Source organism: Lycorma delicatula, chromosome 9 (genome assembly GCF_047948215.1).
Source record: "Lycorma delicatula isolate Av1 chromosome 9, ASM4794821v1, whole genome shotgun sequence".
Taxonomy (NCBI): Eukaryota; Metazoa; Arthropoda; class Insecta; order Hemiptera; family Fulgoridae; genus Lycorma; species Lycorma delicatula.
The window spans coordinates 4,339,003-4,359,049 of NC_134463.1; the positions used below are offsets into that span (position 1 = coordinate 4,339,003).

General features: G+C 27.0%; 1 protein-coding gene across 6 annotated transcripts in view; it reads left to right on the top strand.

The window, feature by feature from the left end:
• Positions 1-20,047, top strand: part of LOC142329663 (nuclear distribution protein nudE-like 1-B) — an 89,292-nt gene that overhangs the window by 32,673 nt on the left and 36,572 nt on the right. For 5 of the 6 annotated variants that reach the window (XR_012757561.1, XM_075374332.1, XM_075374337.1 and 2 more), the window contains one exon: positions 6,919-6,995. Coding sequence is in view for 5 of the 6 variants with exons in the window: in XM_075374332.1 (XP_075230447.1) it covers positions 6,919-6,995 (77 nt within the window). In the remaining variant the exon portion in view is untranslated. Of the gene's footprint in view, positions 1-6,918; positions 6,996-19,501; positions 19,626-20,047 lie in introns of those variants that run through there. The other variant, XM_075374336.1, reaches the window with a different exon arrangement.

Below are 20,047 nucleotides of genomic sequence, written 5' to 3' on the forward strand. Positions count from 1 at the left end.
TATGTTCTATTACATATTTTTAAAATAAAACTGAAAGTTCTGTAGTCATTTTGCATTATGTTGGTTGTCTTGCTTTTGATAAGTCCTCTGTTGTGTTAAATCCTTCCCTAGCTTTTGATGTGATATTGAAGAGTCTTCCTCAGTTTCAGTTAATGTAGACAGACAGCTATTTTGATTTTGACAGTTTAGAAAACAATTCTCTATGTGAGAGTTGATGTTTGGTTAGATCTGGAGAAGATCCTTACAGTAGAAAAATAGAGCAAAAGGTTTGTCATAATACTCTCACAATTTGCATGATTAGTGCTGAGTGTATCAATCATACTTTATTTGCAAAATTAATTATTTTTTTGTTAGTTCTTTAAAAATCTCTTAATTGCAGCTTTTAAAAATACAATTTTTTTTGTTTAATGGAGTAATTTACTTCTAATTTTCGTATTCATTATTTTTTAATACTCTGTATATTTTACTGGGGAAACTCAAAATGTAAAGTGAAATTTTAAAAAAACCTTATTTTTTATCTGCGCTTACTAAAGTGAAATATTTTTGTTTTCAAACATAATTTCCTCCTACTTCTATGTTCTCAGTTTATACTTAAACAAGTTTTTGAATTCTTTCCTGGAAGGTACATTTTGGTATATTGTGACCTTATTTTGAACTGTTCCATGACCTCTTTGTTAAAACAAATATGATTTCTTTGTAGCTCTTCTTTCATTGGGACATAATGATAAAAATTGCTTGGAGAAAGGTCAGAACTGGATTATATAGTGATTTGTCTAGCAGATAAAAACAGAAATCTTGAAGGCAAAAGATAGTTTTATTGGTTAAATGAGCAATATTCTGAAGAAAAAATCTTATCTTTTAAAAGGTTTAGTCTTGATTTTTGCCTTCATTGATTACTATATTTCACAGTAGTTTTCATTATTCATTGTTTATTCTTTGTGAGTGCGGTGAATGATCTTCTGTATCCCAGAATATCATCAGCTTTTTACTGTACATGTGCAAGTTTTCTCTGTGTGAGAAATCCTAGCTTTTTTAAAATGATCAATTTATGTGTAAATCTTGTTTCTAGTGAAACAACTCTCATTATATTCCTGCTGCATTCTGTGAATAGTTTTGGCTGGTCTTACTCCTAAATTGAGAAAACTTAATTACTTATTGAATTTCTTCCTTTGTGCAAGCAGAGAGAATACCACTCATTTTAAATTGACTTTTAAACGCAAACAGTTTATAATGATGTGATCCTTCCGTTGCACAGATTATATGTGATTATGATTTGTAGCAAAACAATCAGTATTGCGATACATGTGAGTGGAAGAGAAATAAAAATTTCACTTTACTTTTTAACTTTCCCTCATATACATACTTTTTTCTCAGTAAATTTTGATTAATTTTAGTTTGCCATAGTAAGTAGTAATTAATAATGGAATAGTATATTAAAATTGATGATATTTAGCTTATTGAATGTTATGATAGTGAAAATATTTAAAAATTTCATTGCAAAGAAAACAAAATTTGTTGTTTGAAAATTATTTAGTTCTTAAAATTTGATGTTTTGAGATTAGGTTTTTGTATTTATTAATTAAAATTTTTATGTTTAAAATGAATACGAATTTAAAATAAGTAATTTATTGATATTATTTCTTGTTTTGCAATTTTATTTTATTTCTTTTGTTTTATAACGTGTTATTTGTAAATACTAAAATTTAATAAAAAGTTGCTTTTATGCTATATTTCTTCTGTTTTTTTATTACCTTATTTTTAGCGTTATTTTAGTAAATTATGTTTGCATCTTTCCTTTGTTATTTTTTTTACAGTTATCTTATGCATGAACTTATGTTTTTAATAATGAGAAAATTTGAAAAATGAATTATTAATTATCTTTTTATTGGATAAGTTAGATTTTTTAGCATGTTCATTGCATGTTTATTTTTTTTATTTTGATTTTGCTGGGTGTTTGATGCGAGATAAATCTAATGTGTATGTAATTAATAATACATTCTTTGTGATCGATACATTTCTTCTATGATCAGATAGCAGAAGTGATTATTTTTTTTTTTAATGTTGCATTGTTAATAAATGTAAAGGATAAAATACATAATAATAATAATAATAATAATAATAAAGAATGAAGGTGGTATTAAGACTGAAAGATATATATCAATTAATGACTCTTCTGTTTAATAGATTTTAAATATATTTAAAAAGGTATAATTTAATTGTTTAAATTGTGTGTTAGAAGCTCCCGTTGAAAACCTTACTTACAGATTTGCTTATGTAGTATTTTATCTATCTTATTTAAAGGTATTTTTTAAGGTTAAATATGTGAAAATAATTACCATAATTAAAAAAAAAAAATCTTATTATCAACTTTTCAGGATGGAACCCTGACAGAATTTAGTTTTTACCATTTAGGGATAGTATATTGTGTAAATTAACATCTTTTTTTGTGAATATTATTTTTTTAATGTGTTTTTTAATAGTGTACTGTTAACCAGAATATTTTGCTTAAAACTACCATTATTAAAGGTAACATTTTCAGAACCTGATATCTTCACTTCTCTTGTAGTAAATACTTCATGTTTATGAGGTCTTTATGTTTATGAGGAATATTATTTATTTAATCACATTCATAGAAATTTTATTTAACTAATGAAAATTTCTATTGGAGTTACTTTGCATTTAAATTTTAAAACATTGTCCCAAGGTATAAAATAGGTAAAAAGTGCACTTGGATAACAAAATATTGACTTGTAAAATCTGTATTTAACTCATTGTAACAAGAATCTCATTATAACAGCAAAAAATATCAGTTTTTAATAGCTTCACTTTACTTACTACTACAAACTATTCTAATCTTTGCTTATTATTCCAAATGTAGAAGTGTTTGCTTGAAATTATTCTTTCAGACTAATACTGTAAAATCTCTTTTTTAGAGCATCGAAGTAATTAATTGTTTTTTCTGTTACAACATATTCTTGTTGTAGATTGTTTAAAAGTCTATGTATTTTTTTAAATTATTTTTTACACTGTGGCAATATTTTAGAATTTTAATGCAAAGTAACTTCAGTAGAAATTGTCATTATGCAAATAAAATCTTAGTGGAAAAAAAAATGCATACTGATTCCGAGAGAAATGAAGATATCAGCTTCTGGAAATATTTCCTTTAATAATGTAGTTGTAAGTAAAATATTTTGTTATGCTATTAACAAAAAGTTTTAAAAAGAAACATTTAATCAATATACACATAATACATCCCACATAAATTCTATTGAATTATCAGACAAAGTAATTTTATTATTATTGACTGACAGTCCTGAGAAAACTTCTTGCTTGACTAAAATAATTAGTAATGTTTAGCTGTTGCCGTTTTAATTTGTAATATATATCTAAAGTTTTATTTTAAATATTTATGACCGGCCATTGTAAATCTTCATTTTCGCTATTTTATTGGAAACATGCAAATAAGCCAAAAAGTATTTAATGCTTTTTTTATTTGATAGTGATAATATCTCTGACTCAGTTTCCACTGTGGTAGCATTGTCGCTAAAAACTGCCAAAGTAACCCCTGCATTAAAGATCCATATTTTTTCTCTAAAGAGACTGCAGAGTACTGAATTGTGTGATCCACTTTCTTAGTGGAAGTTTATCTTCTTCATGATAAGTATTGTTCATGTCTATGTTTAGAACAAGTTCACAATCTTGAAATGAATTTATTTATTGATGTTATAGTTATATTTTTCCATACTTTTTTCAATAGGGACATAACATTGTATAAATCAATATTTTTCTGAGGTGTCGTCACTGTCTTAAAAAGCTTTCTTCCAGTGGTAAATTTTCATATATTTTAGATGGCAGTAGTCCATCAGCTTTTGAATACTTATATAAATGTTGGTCAAAGAAAATGATTTTAATGTAGCTAATTCAGTAAGTGCTATCAGTAATGTGCTAGGTTATTTATCAATAAGAGATTTTTTTAACCTTTCTTAGTTTATTCTTATGAAAAATATCTTCTGATACTTTACTGGTAAATTTTTAATGTTTTTGGAACATCTCACGTTCTTTGGCTTATCGATTACTAATAAAGGATATTTTTTTCATTCCTGACATATTTGCACTGACTAAAATATGGCTGTTCCTTGGATATTTTTCAGTTAACACATTTTTATTTTACTTTTTTTTAAGTCTTATCCGGGAAGCATTATATAATAAAGTATTTCTGTTTCATTAGCATTGAACATATTGTCTTCCTTAAAACCATCTCTTACATGAGCCCATGTAATTATTAAAGAGGTATTTGTGGAATTTATATCAACATTATAAGCTTTAATATTTGTTTCAAACAAAATATTGTGAATCTTGCTTGAATTTGTTAATCATCAGAAACTGTAAATTTTTTATGAGGAATTTGGTATTCATTTTTTTGTTTATTATTAGAACATTTGAATTCCTCATTTGTCAAAGCTAATCTAAAACTATTTCATCAATTTGCTTGAATTATGGTCTGTGAAACTATTTAAATTTATTCCTTTCATTAAAAGTATTAAATTTTTTTCTATTGAATATATCATGTATATCATGCCTGTAGATGAGCTGGGGTATACTAAATTGTTTAATAGACATAAACTTGTTTAATCCCCCAATGTAAGTTGTGAATTATATGATTTTTTTTCTTCAAAAAATATCAGTTTTTGTTTACCAGTCATTCATAAGAAAAAGAGATTTATTCAATAACTAATGAAAACAATGGCTGCAAACAGCAACTCAGAAATCACTGAAAAAAGTAGAAGGCTAATGGACAGTTGTAAAGACACTCTTGAGCGGAAGACTAAACTCTACTAACTCAAGAATTTATCTTTCTTCATTCACTTATACAGAAGATAAAGAAAGTTTATTAATCTTACATTAAGAAACACTTTCTGAAGGTTAGGAAATTAGTAAACTAGAAAGGTATTAAAAAAATTACTGATCATGAAACCAAAGCTTATAGAATTTCTTGTGATTGACAGATATGAATCCATTAAACAAATATCACATATAGAAACTAGAAAATCACATTTTTCTGTATGAAAATATAGTTTGGCCTATCTTTGTAAAATAATGGACTCTAAAGGCTTGTTTTTCAATTAATGAACTGTCATTTCAAACAAGAATTAAAACCAGTACCATATTTAAAATAACTGCAGGGTTAGTAAAACTGGACCTGTACCAGTTAACATGACAGTTGATTGTGTTTATTATTGTAATGTAGTTTAAATGCTTTTATTATTGTATTCATTTTAACTTTTATCTCAAACAGAAATAATATAATTAGAAAAATAATCATGATGAGCAGGAAAATATTGTTGCTACAGCAAATAAATACCCAGCTGCCCTAGATGGAATTTTATCTCTTGCAGTAGAACTAAAATACCTTAGTTAATATAATAGTGAAAGAACCAATAAAATATCATCATATAAATGATGATATTTATTGATGTTTACAGTAGCGAGATTTAACTGTATAAGAACTTGGGAGATATTCTAATAGACTTAGTTATTTAAAATACATAAAATTTTGAAAAGTGGTGTATTTTAGGTAAAAAGAAAGATAGGTTCATTTCCTTTTTAGTGAAAAAAATTCCAGCTTGTTCATTTTGGAATGAAGTTATTTACAGAATAGTTAACTACCAATCAATTATATGAGTATGAAATACAAAAATAACATTAGAAAAGGGGGGAAAAATCATAAGTGTATTAATGTTTTAAGATTTTTTAATCACTTTTGTCAAAAGTAAAATCTATAATTATATATTCTAGTAAAGCCTTATTAAATCTGAATACTGTTTACTTCAACATTTTAATTATCTGGACCAATTTACTAATAGAATATTTTAAATATACAAATTTATTTTTCTTGAAATTAATGAACTCTTATTTCTTTATTAAATTTGGTTCAATTATTTGAATTTGAAATTTGGATAATATTCTGAAATATATACAGTAGAATGAAATAAATTTCTTTACTTTTTGAAAAATTGAGAAATTTAGATTTTCATATTTAGTCATCAGTAAATAAAGAATTGATTGATTGTAGGTTATTAAGTTAGAATGTATGTGTTTTTAAACAGACATAATGCGTTGTAGTCACATTAGCATATTGGACTTGTCCTACCTGGCTTCAGGGAATTGTGAATGACATACTGAATGTACTGTAGGCCTATTGAAAATCTTTTCATGAGTTGTATTGCATTTTTACTATATAGTGTAATTCACTTTGAATTTGAAATAACATTAACACTGATCTCAGAAATACTAGATCTTGAATAGAAACAATAAAGAAAGATGAAATCAGAACATCAATATAATATACTAATGACAAATAATATAAGCACTGTAGTTTTCCTTCCTTTTTAAAATCATTAAAACTAGTGATCAAGTAAAATTAATTATTGAACTATTTTGAATTAAACAAGAATTCTGTTTCTGGGCAACCCTGATGAGTAGATCTTCCTTTCTTATCACTTATGTCTTTCATTATGCTTCATTTTTTCTTCCTTATTATTGGTTTTGGATAGAGAGGTATAAATCTGATGCTGCTAGAGCTTTTATTCTGAGAATTCCAGGGCCTCAATGCTATAACAAATTTTTCCTTTGTGTTAGATGATAGGCTAACTGCGGGCTGACTTGAGAATTTTTTTTCAGCCTATTATAGTATATGTAGTGTAGCTGAAGTGCTAGGCTTCCTGATTTCATAAAGATAAACAATATCTGGAGTGGCATATAGAAAAATATATTTAATCATTGTAAAATTAAGTTGCCAACCCTAAAATATACTGGTGCTTAGGTTTCACAGGAGCTTTAAATTGTCATGCTTTGTAAAAAGCTTTAATTATCTCGTTTGGACTCAGGAATTATTTAATATTTTTGTGTTTTAAACAGCTCAGAATATTGGAATGTCACCTGCGACAAGAATATCTGCGATGAATATCGTTGGTGATCTTCTTAGAAAAGTTGGAGTAAGTATATTTGTTACTTTAATTAAAAAATCTGCATGCTTCTTTTTACTTTAAGAATTATTACTACTCTTTCTTTTTGAATTTTATTATTATTGACTTGGTTTTTTCAAGCAGTGCTGGATTTCTTATTTATTTATTTGTATTATTATTATTTAATTGAAAATGAGAGAAACATAACAGTTTCTCAGCTGAATAAGGAATTATTAATAATTTCGTTAAAAAAAGAAAGTATTTTTCGAAGAGTGCTAAATTGTAATTGTCAATAAAGATAGTAGTAAATTAAATGACTAAATATGAACTATGATTTTTCAATTCTTTGATGAGAGTATATTTTTATTTTTATCATTCCAGGTTTAAAATAAAGATTGTTCTCTGTGTAGTCTTTTCTTTAAGTATTTTGTTGGAGCTACAAGAAAAATTATTTGCTCATATTTTCTTTTAGTATTAAAAAAAAAATTATAGAAATTTATGAAGTCAGAATTGTATAATGCAAATATCAGATTCTTTGCTTTGACCCATCTCAAAATGCCACCGCTAAGTGTTATATGTAATTAAAATTTGGCAGTTGTTTTGCTTTTGGCGTAATTGGAAATCAAAATTTTAAGTTTTATATATATATATTAGCAAACTTATTTTTTTACATTAGCAAACTTTTCATTTTATTTAATTCTTCCTTTCTGCAGTTCAACATTTTTTGTTTGCTGTGCATTTTCCAATTAAGTTATCTAATTTCCTAGGCAATATGTAATCAGTCTACATTAGTTTTTAATCCTCAAGCTATACTTTAGTCTTCTATTTCCATTTTGTATGCATTTTATAATTATTGTTTTTTCCTGTTATATCACTATTTATTTTTATTAAGTTAATGTAAAAATTTATGTTCGATAATGTTTCATAGTTATCTTGAAAATTTTTTATTCTATCAAAAACAAGCAGTAATCAGAACAAATTAAACATATGACATGTTTCAGAATTAATTTTATAAAACTGGCATGTATATTTCTACAGTAATTTATTATAATTTAAAAATGTTTGAAAATTATTAACATACAATAAATCTGACATTTTACAAAGATAAAAATTTGAGTTCTCATTTCACTAGCTTAAACAATTTATTTTTTAAACAATATTAAAGTGACAGTAATTAAAGCACAGCTTTTAAACTACTGGCACTTTTTAAAAAGTTGTAATTTTTATTTAGTAATTTTTGAATTAATTAATGGCTACATACAGTGACAGTGGGAAGAAAGTAATGTTAGGGCAGAATTCAAAGGTTGTGGATGGATGATGTGGTTTAACCTAGTTCAGACTAACTGTCAGAAATGAAGGGATTAAGCACAAAAATAACGTGTATTAAAACAGTCATTCCCAGTTTTTTAATTATCATTAGTTTATTGTGCTTGAACAAATAAAAATTTTAAAATTAAAATATTTATTGTTGTATTAAAAAATGATTGTGCAGGTTGAAGTGCTTTTGATACTGTAAAAACTGTGTTCATCAAAGGATTAAGGACTTTTTAATTCATGATCCCATTTTTAAAATTTATTAAGATCTTATTGTCTAGCCCAATAGCCAGTAAGTTAATTGTATTTGTTGGTTAGCAAATAGTAACAAATAAGTTAGTCTAATGAGATATGGGAAAGTTAGGAAGTTGTTTATAATCAACAATTGGAGGTATATACTTTCTTGTAGGCAAGTGAATATATTAATGGGAATATACTAGAAGAAGGTGTAGTCTACTGGAAAAACTTCATTTGGCATGTTCTCAAAGAAACTTGTTTTGAAATAATATTTCAAATTTATCATTATAAACATTATTTATGCAGTTTTATAAAAACAAAATTATTTAAATAATTTGCTTTGTAATTAAAATGTAGATATATGCTTTATAGCTTTTTTGCATGTATCTAATAAGATTGCTTTGTAATCTAATAAGGAAAGCTAGCTTTTTTAATTGTAACTAATAACATTAATAGTTAGTTTACCATTTTATTCAACAAATAATATAGTGCAATAAAATTATTTATTAAGTTTTATTTCTAGCTCTAGTATTAACCTTGTGCAGACTTCTTTTTTTTCTTTACATATATTCAAGAATGCATTTTGGCATGTACTAATTGAATATTGCGGTTTTATATATATATATATATATATACTTTTTTAATATTTGATTTTTTTTGTTCTCTTTGTTTATTTAGTTTATTTTAAAATTTTATTTATTAATAATTAATAAAGTGAAAAGTAATTTTTAATAATCCAATTTCAGATTATCTAGAAATTGTGCTTTCAAAAGAGTTTTTCAGAGCTAATTAAGTATGTGGCTTAGAAAAGTTCTGTATTTCAGTTTCCACTTAGTTTTATGAAAATTATGTAAGCCATAGGAATTGCTAAAATTTTTTTAAAGTTTTTTTTTTGTTGTACTGCTAAATGTAAATGAGATGAATTTCTTCTATAATTTTTTAAATATTTTTTTTTTAATAACAATAAATATATTACCTCATGGTTCAGTATTACTTTGTGTTTTTCATTAATATTTGTTTACTCTTGATTTAATTCATTAAATTAATGTTTTTCATCTTTAAATGACCGAAAAACATTTTTAATAAAATTTAATAAACTAGTGTTTGTTTATATAATTAGTTGGCCTGCAAAGTAAAAGTAGACCAGCATTTTAGTTTTTTAAAACATTTTTGCCATTAAAAATCTTCGAGAGTTAGTTTATTTTAATTATTTTAAATTAAAATCTGAAATCAATACAACTAAATGCATGAGAATTATGATTCTGTTACTTATTGTTCTTCTAACATAGTCACTGATTATTCTACAAAATTTTATTAAAACACTGTATTAACTGATTAAACACATTTTTTTTTTAAGGAAATATTTATTCAAAAAAATATATGCAATCCACTAACATACGTTAGTATAAAAGTTTATCTCTTTATGAGTTTAAAACATTTTATGATTAGAACTGGAGTTTTTAAGATTCAACATGGGTACAGTTAACATATCTTATATGTACTTTTTGTACAAAAATTTATACATAAAAACTATACAAATAAAAAATAAAAATTTATATAAATAGTTGCATAAAAGATTTAAGACATAATTATGTGCCAGTATTCTACAAAAGTTGTAAATTATTTTAATATTAATCATTTTCATCTGAAAATTAATGTGAAAAGTTTATTTTATCCGGTACATAATTAAAGTCAAAAATAACATTTGTTATTTAAAGTAATGGTAAAATGTATATACTTAATTGAAATAGAGAAAATTAAAAAAATTGGAGTGAAATTATATTATGTATTGAATTTAAAAGGATTATACTATAATTACACTTGAATATAATGAGATGAAATTAACAATGAAAGTGTGACTACTGTATATGAAGAATATTTCAAAATTGATATTAATGAGCATCGTGTGTAGTGGAATATATTTTTACTTCTTTTTTTCTTCTTCTGCACTAAAATTAACAAATTTTAATTGAAAAAGAAAAGCTTCTGTTGTAGCAAAAATTTGTTCATAATAAACGTTTAAAGCATTTCACTCTGGTGATAAAAATGTTTGATATTCATTTGTTTTATCAGATTTAAAAATTTAAGTAGCTGTAACATGAGGAGAGTAGCATAGGTAGCATATGATTTTCAGATATGTTTGCAGGAGAAGAAAGGATTTGGATGTTGTGGTTCTATCATTAACTCAAAGAGGATGTTTAATTTTAGTTTGTCACTAAAATAAACAGTTACTACTATTAACTGTAAACTGTAATACTTAAAACGGTGTTAATTTCACACTGACCCTGTGTTGTGTATGTGTGTGTGTGTGTGTGTGTGTGTGTGTGTGTGTGTGTGTGTGTGTGTGTGTGTGTTTTAAATTCTATAATATAAACCACCTAGTAAAGAATATTTAGATAAGATGTATTTTACCTTAATTTGATAAAGTACGTCAGCGGGATCCCCATCCTCAACATGATTCCATTATTTAATTAAATTACATATTAAAAATATAAAAATAATTATTTACATGATGTAATTTTTTTTACATTACTGTATAATGTAATGTACATTACTAATGTTTATATTATAGAATTTAAAATATAATTTAACAGTACTGAGGAACAATGTGAATCTAAAAAGATTTATTTCAGTAAAATAATACATATATATATATATATATATATGAGAGGGATATCACTAAAGTAAAGACTGCTGGGAAATTTCTCTCCTTAAGGTTGGCGAACCTGTGTTGTTCATGGCTACACTAGTAATGTACACACTGCATTGTTGCCTATAAGTTATCATGTTGCAGTAGCTTTGATTTCGTGTGAGTTATTACATTATAAAATGAATAGGATCATCGATATTGCTGCCGATTGAAATACGAGGAGTCATACATTTTTTAAACCATCAAAACATTAAGCCAGCTGAAATTCATAGGCAGTTGGTTACTGTCTATGATGATAATGTAATGAATGAAAGAAACGTCCGAAAATGGTGTGAAAGGTTTAGAAATATGGTGATAATGTAATGAATGAAAGAAATGTCTGAAAATGGTGTGAAAGGTTTAGAAATACTATAACAGAATTAATGTGCATGATGAAGAACATTCAGGAAGACCCTTGATAATCACCAAAGACTTGTTGAAACGTGTTGATGATGAAATCAGAAAAGATTCATCACTCAACAATTTCTGACATGGCCCATCTTTATCCTGATATTTCAAGAGCTGTTATTGGTCGCATTTTTCATGATCATTTAAGCTTCAGAAAGGTTTGTGCATGTTGGGTGCTGCACATCTTAATGGAATATCAAAAAAAAATTTGAATGGGATCTGCTTTAGAATTTTTGATGCGCTACACAGAAAATGGTGATGAGTTCCTTAATTCTATTGTTACCGGCAATGAAACATGGATTTCATATTACACGCCAGAGAGAAAACAGCAGTCAAGTGAATGGCACCATTCTCAGTCACCAACCAGACTGACAAAGTTCAAGCCACAGCCATTTGGATGCAAACTGAAGGCCACAGTTTTTTGGATCAGTTTGGCATACTGCTGATCGATTTGCCACATGGAATGATCATAAATGCAGAAACATACTGCGAATATATAATATATATGTATATATATACAAGGTTTGTTAAAAAAGACCAAATTTTTTTAATTACATACCAACGGAGATATTTAGTGATGTGCAGTTGGGTAGCATTGTGTTTTTCATAACCTCTATAACCACATGTTGGATTGTCGATATCTTGTTTAGTTTTCGTGTTATTGTTATTTGAGTGCAACATGTTTATGAGGTCTGTAAACAAAGAAATAAGACAGTAAAAGTCGCAGGGACTCAACGTCAGGTAAATAAGGTGGTTGATGAACTACTAAGGTGGTTTATGAACTATAAATGTTTTTCTTTGCCAAAAACTCATTAATTGGAGAGTGTAGTGTGACAAGGTGCATTGTCATGATGGCAGCATCCAGTTGTCTGTGATGGCTGGTCTCATGCGGGCAACTCTTTTCCACAGTCTTTCAAGAATTTCTCTATAAACATATTGATTTATAATCTGTCCTACAGGCAAAAACTCCTTATGGACAATGCCATTACTATCGAAGAAACAAATTAGCATGGTTTTGATTTGCTCATTTTGGCCTTTTTTGGGACATGGTGAGTTTGAAGTGTGCCACTCCTTGCTCTGGGGTTTTATTTGTGGGTCGTACCCAAATACCTAAGATTCATCACCAGTAATAACATTTTTTTAGAAAATCAGGATCAGTTTCAATTCACTCTAGAAGATCGTGGCACACTTCCACCTTATTGTTTTTCTGTTCAACAGTTAGGTTTATTGGGACCAATTTTGCACAAACTTTTTTCATGTACAATTCGTTTGTCAAAATTTGATGGACTATGTTATGGTTCAAATTGAATTGTTCTGTAATCATTCTGCCAGTTAACCACTGATCGTACAATATCAAGTCTCTGATGAGTCGCTCAACACTGTCGTTGTTTTTTGGCATTAACGGTTTTCCAGAGCATGGATCGTCAGCAACTGATTCCGGGCCATCTGAAAATGCTTTAAACCATCTAAAACTTGAGCTTGTGACAGAGTGTCATCTCCGTATGCCCTTTTTGATTTTGAAAAATTTCAGTATCATTCTCACCGAATTTTACAGAAAAATTTATTGCACGACATTGCTCATAATTAGTATCACTCATTTTTGTAGCGCACAACAAAAACTTGTTTCCCGAAAAGTTTGTTTACGTCTAACATGGCAACAGTAGACTAAAAATATTAATACGTAATATAAATCTGCTGTTCATACAACCATATGTTTACTAATAACTTTACAATGCTGCCACTTTGGCAGCCAAAAAAAACTAGTTTCATTATTTTATTTACAGACCTCGTAAATGTTAGTAGCGATCTTATAATGTGCAATTTTTTGATGATTAAACTCTTGTTTTAATGTCGTAGCTGGAAACCCAGCTTTTGTCTCTTTATTACTATCCTTTGCATGAATATTTCATCGTCATCGGCTTATTTAAGGAATTGCCAGCAATTGTCCACTCTATATTCTTTTGCTGTTCGACCATCAAACGAGGAACAAACTTTGCTGTATCTCAATGCATGTTCAATTTTTCTGTTAAAAATGCCATGGCATGATCCAATCGAGATGCCTACCCTTTCTGCAAGTTCTCTGACTATCGATTGGCGATTTGCATGCACCAGATCGTTGATTTTCTGAACATATGTGTCATTAGTTGAAGTTGAAAGTTCTTGGTCGAGGGTCATCTTCAATTGACTGACGACCACTTTTAAACCATCAAAACCATTCACAGCATTGCGTAAGGCCCAGAACATCATCTTTGTAAGCTTGTTTCAAAACTTGAAAAGTTTCTGTAAAAGTTTCCCCTAGTTTCATGCAAAATTTTACATTGTATCGTTGTTCTGAAAAATGCACATTACAAAAATCATTACTAACACTTAAACATGTCTTGCACTCAAATAACAATAACACAAAAACTAAATGAGATATCAACAATCCAATACATGGGGTTACGGAGAAGGTTATGCGGAACACATTGCTGCCAACCGCATGTCACTGAAAACATTCAGTCTTTTTTTTTTTAATAAACTCGTATTAATTCATTCTGATATATAAATAGTATCCGTTAATGCTTTAATTATACTTTTGTTTTATTTACATTTTTTTACTTGAAATAAATATGTGAATTAAAGTAGATATTTTGCGAAATTAAATTTTTAAATAATATTAAAAGCTACAAAGTAGCTTTTAAAGTGTCTTGATACTTTTCAAAAAGTTTTATAAATTATGCATTTTTTCCTTTTTTTGGATTGATGATGGCCAAATGAAATGGTAGAAATAAATTAACTAACTCTGCCAATGTGAGTAGGTTCAGAGTATTTAATTGCCTGCGTTAAAAGGGTTGAGGATAATGTTAAATTGTGTGTGAGAATGTTTTGTATATGTGGAACTGTAATAATGCATAAAGATTGTTTTTCCTTAATCTTCTGCATTTAAGCTCTTTAAATTTTTATTGATTGCAATTTTGTGCTTTGGAAACACAGACATTTATAAGTACTTTGATAAGTATGTTAGATTGTGTATAAATAATTTTGTATATTCTTTAAAATAGGAATGACTTATTTTTCTATTGCAAAAATTGGGCCATGTAACGTTTACATCTTAACAACATAATTTTTTATATCTTCAAAATTTTACACCTTACCTCTGGTCATCTTATGGCTCAAATCTAGTTATACACAAGTAAATATACAAATTTATTACATAAACTTAACAACGCACTCAGTAACGATTCATTCATTAGTATACGCTTATTAGTACAATTCATTCGATCGTGCATTCATTAGTATAAAAATGCATTTAAAAATGTTGCTTATAGCTCAATCATAAAGTATAAAATCTCATTATATTAGAACAGCTTGAAATTTATAAACATATTCATACAGCCATCCTTAATGAATTGCTCAAATCATTGATCCTCTTTCTACATATTACGATCACAATATTCTGTCTTGATGCGTGTTCATTAAGAACAAAATAGTTACAACAGTTATTGATTATTCATTTAAAAAAAAAATATTTTAAGTTATGTACAGTAAGTGATACTTTTATTGGTAAAAATATTGACAGAAGTATAAGCACAGTGACAAAAGGGACAGTGCTAAATTTTTAACTTTTACCGCCTAAAATTTCTTTTTAAAAAATTAATATAAAACAAATATAAATTGTTATTTACAGAAAAATCTAGTGTTTTTTTATATTCAAGACCTAAATTAAATTACATTTTTTGAAATGATGAAAACTTCAAGTACCCTATTATTTTTTATGAAAATTGAAAGAAAAAATTAATAAGATCTTCATTAAATCAGGTAAACAGAATGTCATCTGTTAGTTGTAAAGCCATATATAAACATTTCAGTATAATGTATTTTGTTCATCCCTGAATTCTGTTTATATTATTGGAATAAAGTATAATAATGAAGCCCTTGTTTAAAATACGTAAAAATTTTTTCTTATAGAATAAGGAACAATTTTATTCCTTATGAATTCATTTTTACTGTATAGCATATAAAGATGGAAAATTGAAAAAAAAAACAGTTTCTTTTTAAGAAAATATTTACATGCATAATACTTAAAATTAATAAAATAATGTGTAATTTTATGTTAAATATAGACTTGTTCCAAATATGTATTAAGATTGTGGTAGACCATGTTAAAAGAAATATTGAACATAATTTAAATTAGCATTGTTTCTTCAGTTTTCATTAAATATTCATTTAGTTTTTAAAAGTCCAATTAAATTTTTTCTTACCATAAGGATGTATTTTTTCTTAATTGAGAGGTGTTCTGAAATTGAATTTAATCAGCCTCTCATTTATATTGTATAAGAACTAATTAATAATCGGCATATTCATTTTATAAAGTCATAAAATTGGCTTTATTAAATTTAAACCTGATTTGTTAAGAAAGTGTTATTCACTCTCCATGTATGACATGTGAAAATTCACCTGCTTTAAATTTATTATATTTTCGTGTTTATTCAATTATAATATTAATTTCTTAAGCATGTCATTAATTATTTTTAATTGCTGTTGTTCATTTTGTACCTACAAAAAACACCAATAAAAACTAGCCCACTATCAAGTACATAGATTTTATGTTTTATTGAAAAATGTAATTGTCTATCTTTTTGTATTACTTTTTATTTCCTTGCTAAACGTTAAATAAATTTTTGCCACCGTCGTGTTAAACCATTGTGATTCCAGTTCCTTGGAATTTTCCTGGCAGGTTTTACGGGGTTTGCCATTGCCTTCCCATTGTGGTTAATTGAAATCCAACCACCAGAGAACACTGGTATTCACAGGCGTCTTTTATTCATGTCCATATAAAAGCAAAACTGCCTTTACAAGGACTCAAACATTAGAACTCTTGACTTAGAAAATCAGCTGATTTTGCGATAAGTTCAACTACTAGGCTAACCCAGCAGGTTGCTAAACATTAAAACAATATAAATTAGTTTTACTTTGTAAAAACTTTACCCATTGTTTTTCTTTTTTTCTCAAGAAGATATATTTTCCATAAAACTGTATGGATAATAAAAATTAAGTAAATTGATTTTTAGAAAAATTTATTGTATACTTGTGCAGCTGTCTTTTATTCGTGCAATTTAACTAAAAACATAAATTTATTGACATCACTTGCTGATGTGAAACATTTAATAAGTTGTATTTTGCATGAAAGAAAATTAATTACTTTTTGTTAGATACATATATTTTTTTATAATTGTAGGATTGTTGTTTTATTAGCCATTAATAAACACCAGCAATATTTAGTTAAAGGCGTTTTGGGTAGGCATGTTATCTTTCATACAATTCAGTTGAAGGATCATTTCTCTGAGACATTATTAGTTTTCCTATAAATTCGAGAATCTGAAATGAGAAAATGTTGAAAGCCAAAGTTGCTTTATTGAACTAGTTCTTGTCACCAAAGTTAAAAAAAAATTGAACCATTTGAGTAACAATGCTGTTTATATTTTTGCCACAGCTAGCGATTGTAGATATCATTTAATGATAAACAAGAAACAAAGATTATTTTCATAAAATACATATTAAATTGTTAAATTAAACATAATAAGAAACAGAATTTTTATTGGGTTATACGTAAATTCAAGGAATATTATTTTATATGTTCTAGATATTCTAAGAGATTCTAAATTATATTACATTTACTAATTAAACTCAATTTTTTTTTATGTAGGCTTATGTATGTTCAACCACCTTTACAGATATAGTTTGATCATTGTTATTTATAGTGATGATACAATTTTTTAAAGTCCGTGTGATCAGTGTGGAATGAAGTCACAGAAACATCAACATTTATTAACATTAACATTCATGAAACCCCATAAGAAAAATTAACATTTTTACTCTGGTGATGAAGATGGCCACCACATTAAGCCTTTTCATTACAATTTATGCATCCTACCCAAGTTTTTGTTATGAAGATGGAATGGACAGTTATCTTATAGTAGATTTAATCATTCCTGTTTTCATAGCCACGTTTCCAATACGTCAGATTCATTATCCCTTGTCATGCTAGACTGTATAGAAAAGTATACTTTACACCTTGTTCTTTGAAACTTAAGTAGTAACATATTCATCATTGGCTAGTCTCATACAATGTTCATGCAAGTTGTTTTCTGTTCCCATATTTATATATTGTGGCCATCCACAGTTCCATTAACATGAGAAGTTGCTTCACCACTAACAATAAGTGATTCTGTTAAAACCATTAACAATATATTTCTCCAGAATTTTGATGCAGAGCCAATCTCCATGGCAAAGTGGTAGCATTTCGACCTTTCATCCTGAGGTCCCGAGTTTGAATCCTGGTCAGGTATGGCATTTTTCATATGCTACAAAAATTCCATTTCGATATCCCACGAACAAGCTTCAATCTTATGTGGTATCATCAAGAAAAAAAAAAATGAAGATGTACCTTATCAATACTGAGAGCCTGCTCCACCTGAAAATAAATCCTTCAAGGGTTTATTCTTGAATTTCTTAAGAAAAATTAGTTACTCTTGGTTATGTTATATAGGATTGTAAGCGTTTGTTCCAATTTCAAGAAATTATTTGTATTGGTTTGCCAAACAAAAACCAGATTTTCTTCATTTGGATATCCTGATCAACTGGTATAAAAACACTTCCATTCCAAAGTTTTTCATACTATTCATGATTCCAGTCATGTGTGTGAAATTTCCTTAACAGGAACTAAAGAGTTTACTTTCATTTTAATATAATTTGTTACATAATTTATGCACAGTAACTGTTTAACATGTTTCACAGACTTAAGAACATGACACCTGTCTATTTAAAAAAAATCATATTTTCTTATTTCTTTTTATTAAGCATGTTATGTTATGCATTTTCTTCTTTTTCACTGGATAAAGATATTGTTACTATTTTTTTAATCCTTTTGAAAACTAACTTATCCCCTGAGACAGTGTGTTTAATTTTCTTGCAGAGAATACATAGATCTTCACAATATTAAATTATGTTTCTTTTTTCTATTTTGTAGTACCTATAGCTGGTAACATTTGATTTAATGTTTCTTAGTTTGCTTTGAGTAAATTGCATGAGCATTAAAAAAAATCACTCAAAAGAGATTCATATAATGGGTGTTTATCTTGAGTCCATATAAAATTAAATTAAAAAATAAGTAACAATTTAAAAGCGTTTTAGAAACATCTGTTCAAAATTCAGACCAGTTTGTATCTTAAATATATAGATCATACACCTTAAATATTATAAGATTATGTACATCTACTTCATTAGAGGAAAGATAAAGTAGCTGTAATGCATTATCCACCAAGTTGAAGTATTGAATTCAATTAGAGTTGCTTTCAATAAAACTGGTTGCTATAGACATAAAATGACTATAGACACAAAGACATAAAATGTCTTTCATTAAGGAATAAACTGCTGCTCCTGCATTAATACTGCTCTTTTATCTTGTTTTAGCTTTTTCAAAAGATGTGAACATTACAGCAGTTTAATATAATACCAGTTAAATTAATTATAATAAATTTTAGCTAGAAAAAGAATAAAGAAGTTATATATTTCAAAAAATATTCAGTATATTTAGTACTAAAACTTAGTATTTATTTTTAATCATGAACATGTTTTTTATTTTTATAAACCTGCATGCATATTATTTATTTATATCACCTCAGAAATGTTTTTCCTTATATATGAATGAATAATAATAATAATAAAGTAAATAATTATTTTGCTTAATATCATATTTCATTAAAAAAAAAAAATATTACAGTTGTGTTTTTCATATATAAACTTATGTAGTTAATTTATATTTTATTATTATGGTGTCTGTATTTGGTTATTGCTGAATTTTATTTTTATATTTTTTTGGTTTCGGTGTTTTTTTGTTTTTTTTTAGCTTGAGAAGTGGTTATGTTCAGCGTGTGACCGCATCAAATGTATTTGCCCTAATCCTTCTACTTCTCCTTTCTTTCAATGACCTTTACTTACAAACAGTTATCACTACTGGTACCTTTATTTTTTTTAAAATAACCTAATCTCCTTTACATTGAATTTTTGTGGTAATATTATGTTTATTATTACTATTAATTTTTTAATCTGTATGTATTTAGATTATCTAAGAATACAGTGAGTGTATTTTATATTATTTTAGGAATGTTAATGTGATATACTTTATAAGTGTTAATTTTTAGTAGTAAATATTTTAATAATTTTTTTAAATAATGTCATCTCGTATACCAGAATAATTTGATTTTTTTATTTATTAATTATACCATTGAACATTTTAATTTTAGCTTATATTGATTGAATAACTTTTCTTTGTTTTTTACATCATCCGGTATGGATATTAACCACTAATAAATGCCAATTTTATGTATAGTGAAACTGCATCCAACTTTGTTTTAGCTTCAGTGATCTATGAGAATTGGTTTATTAAATGTGG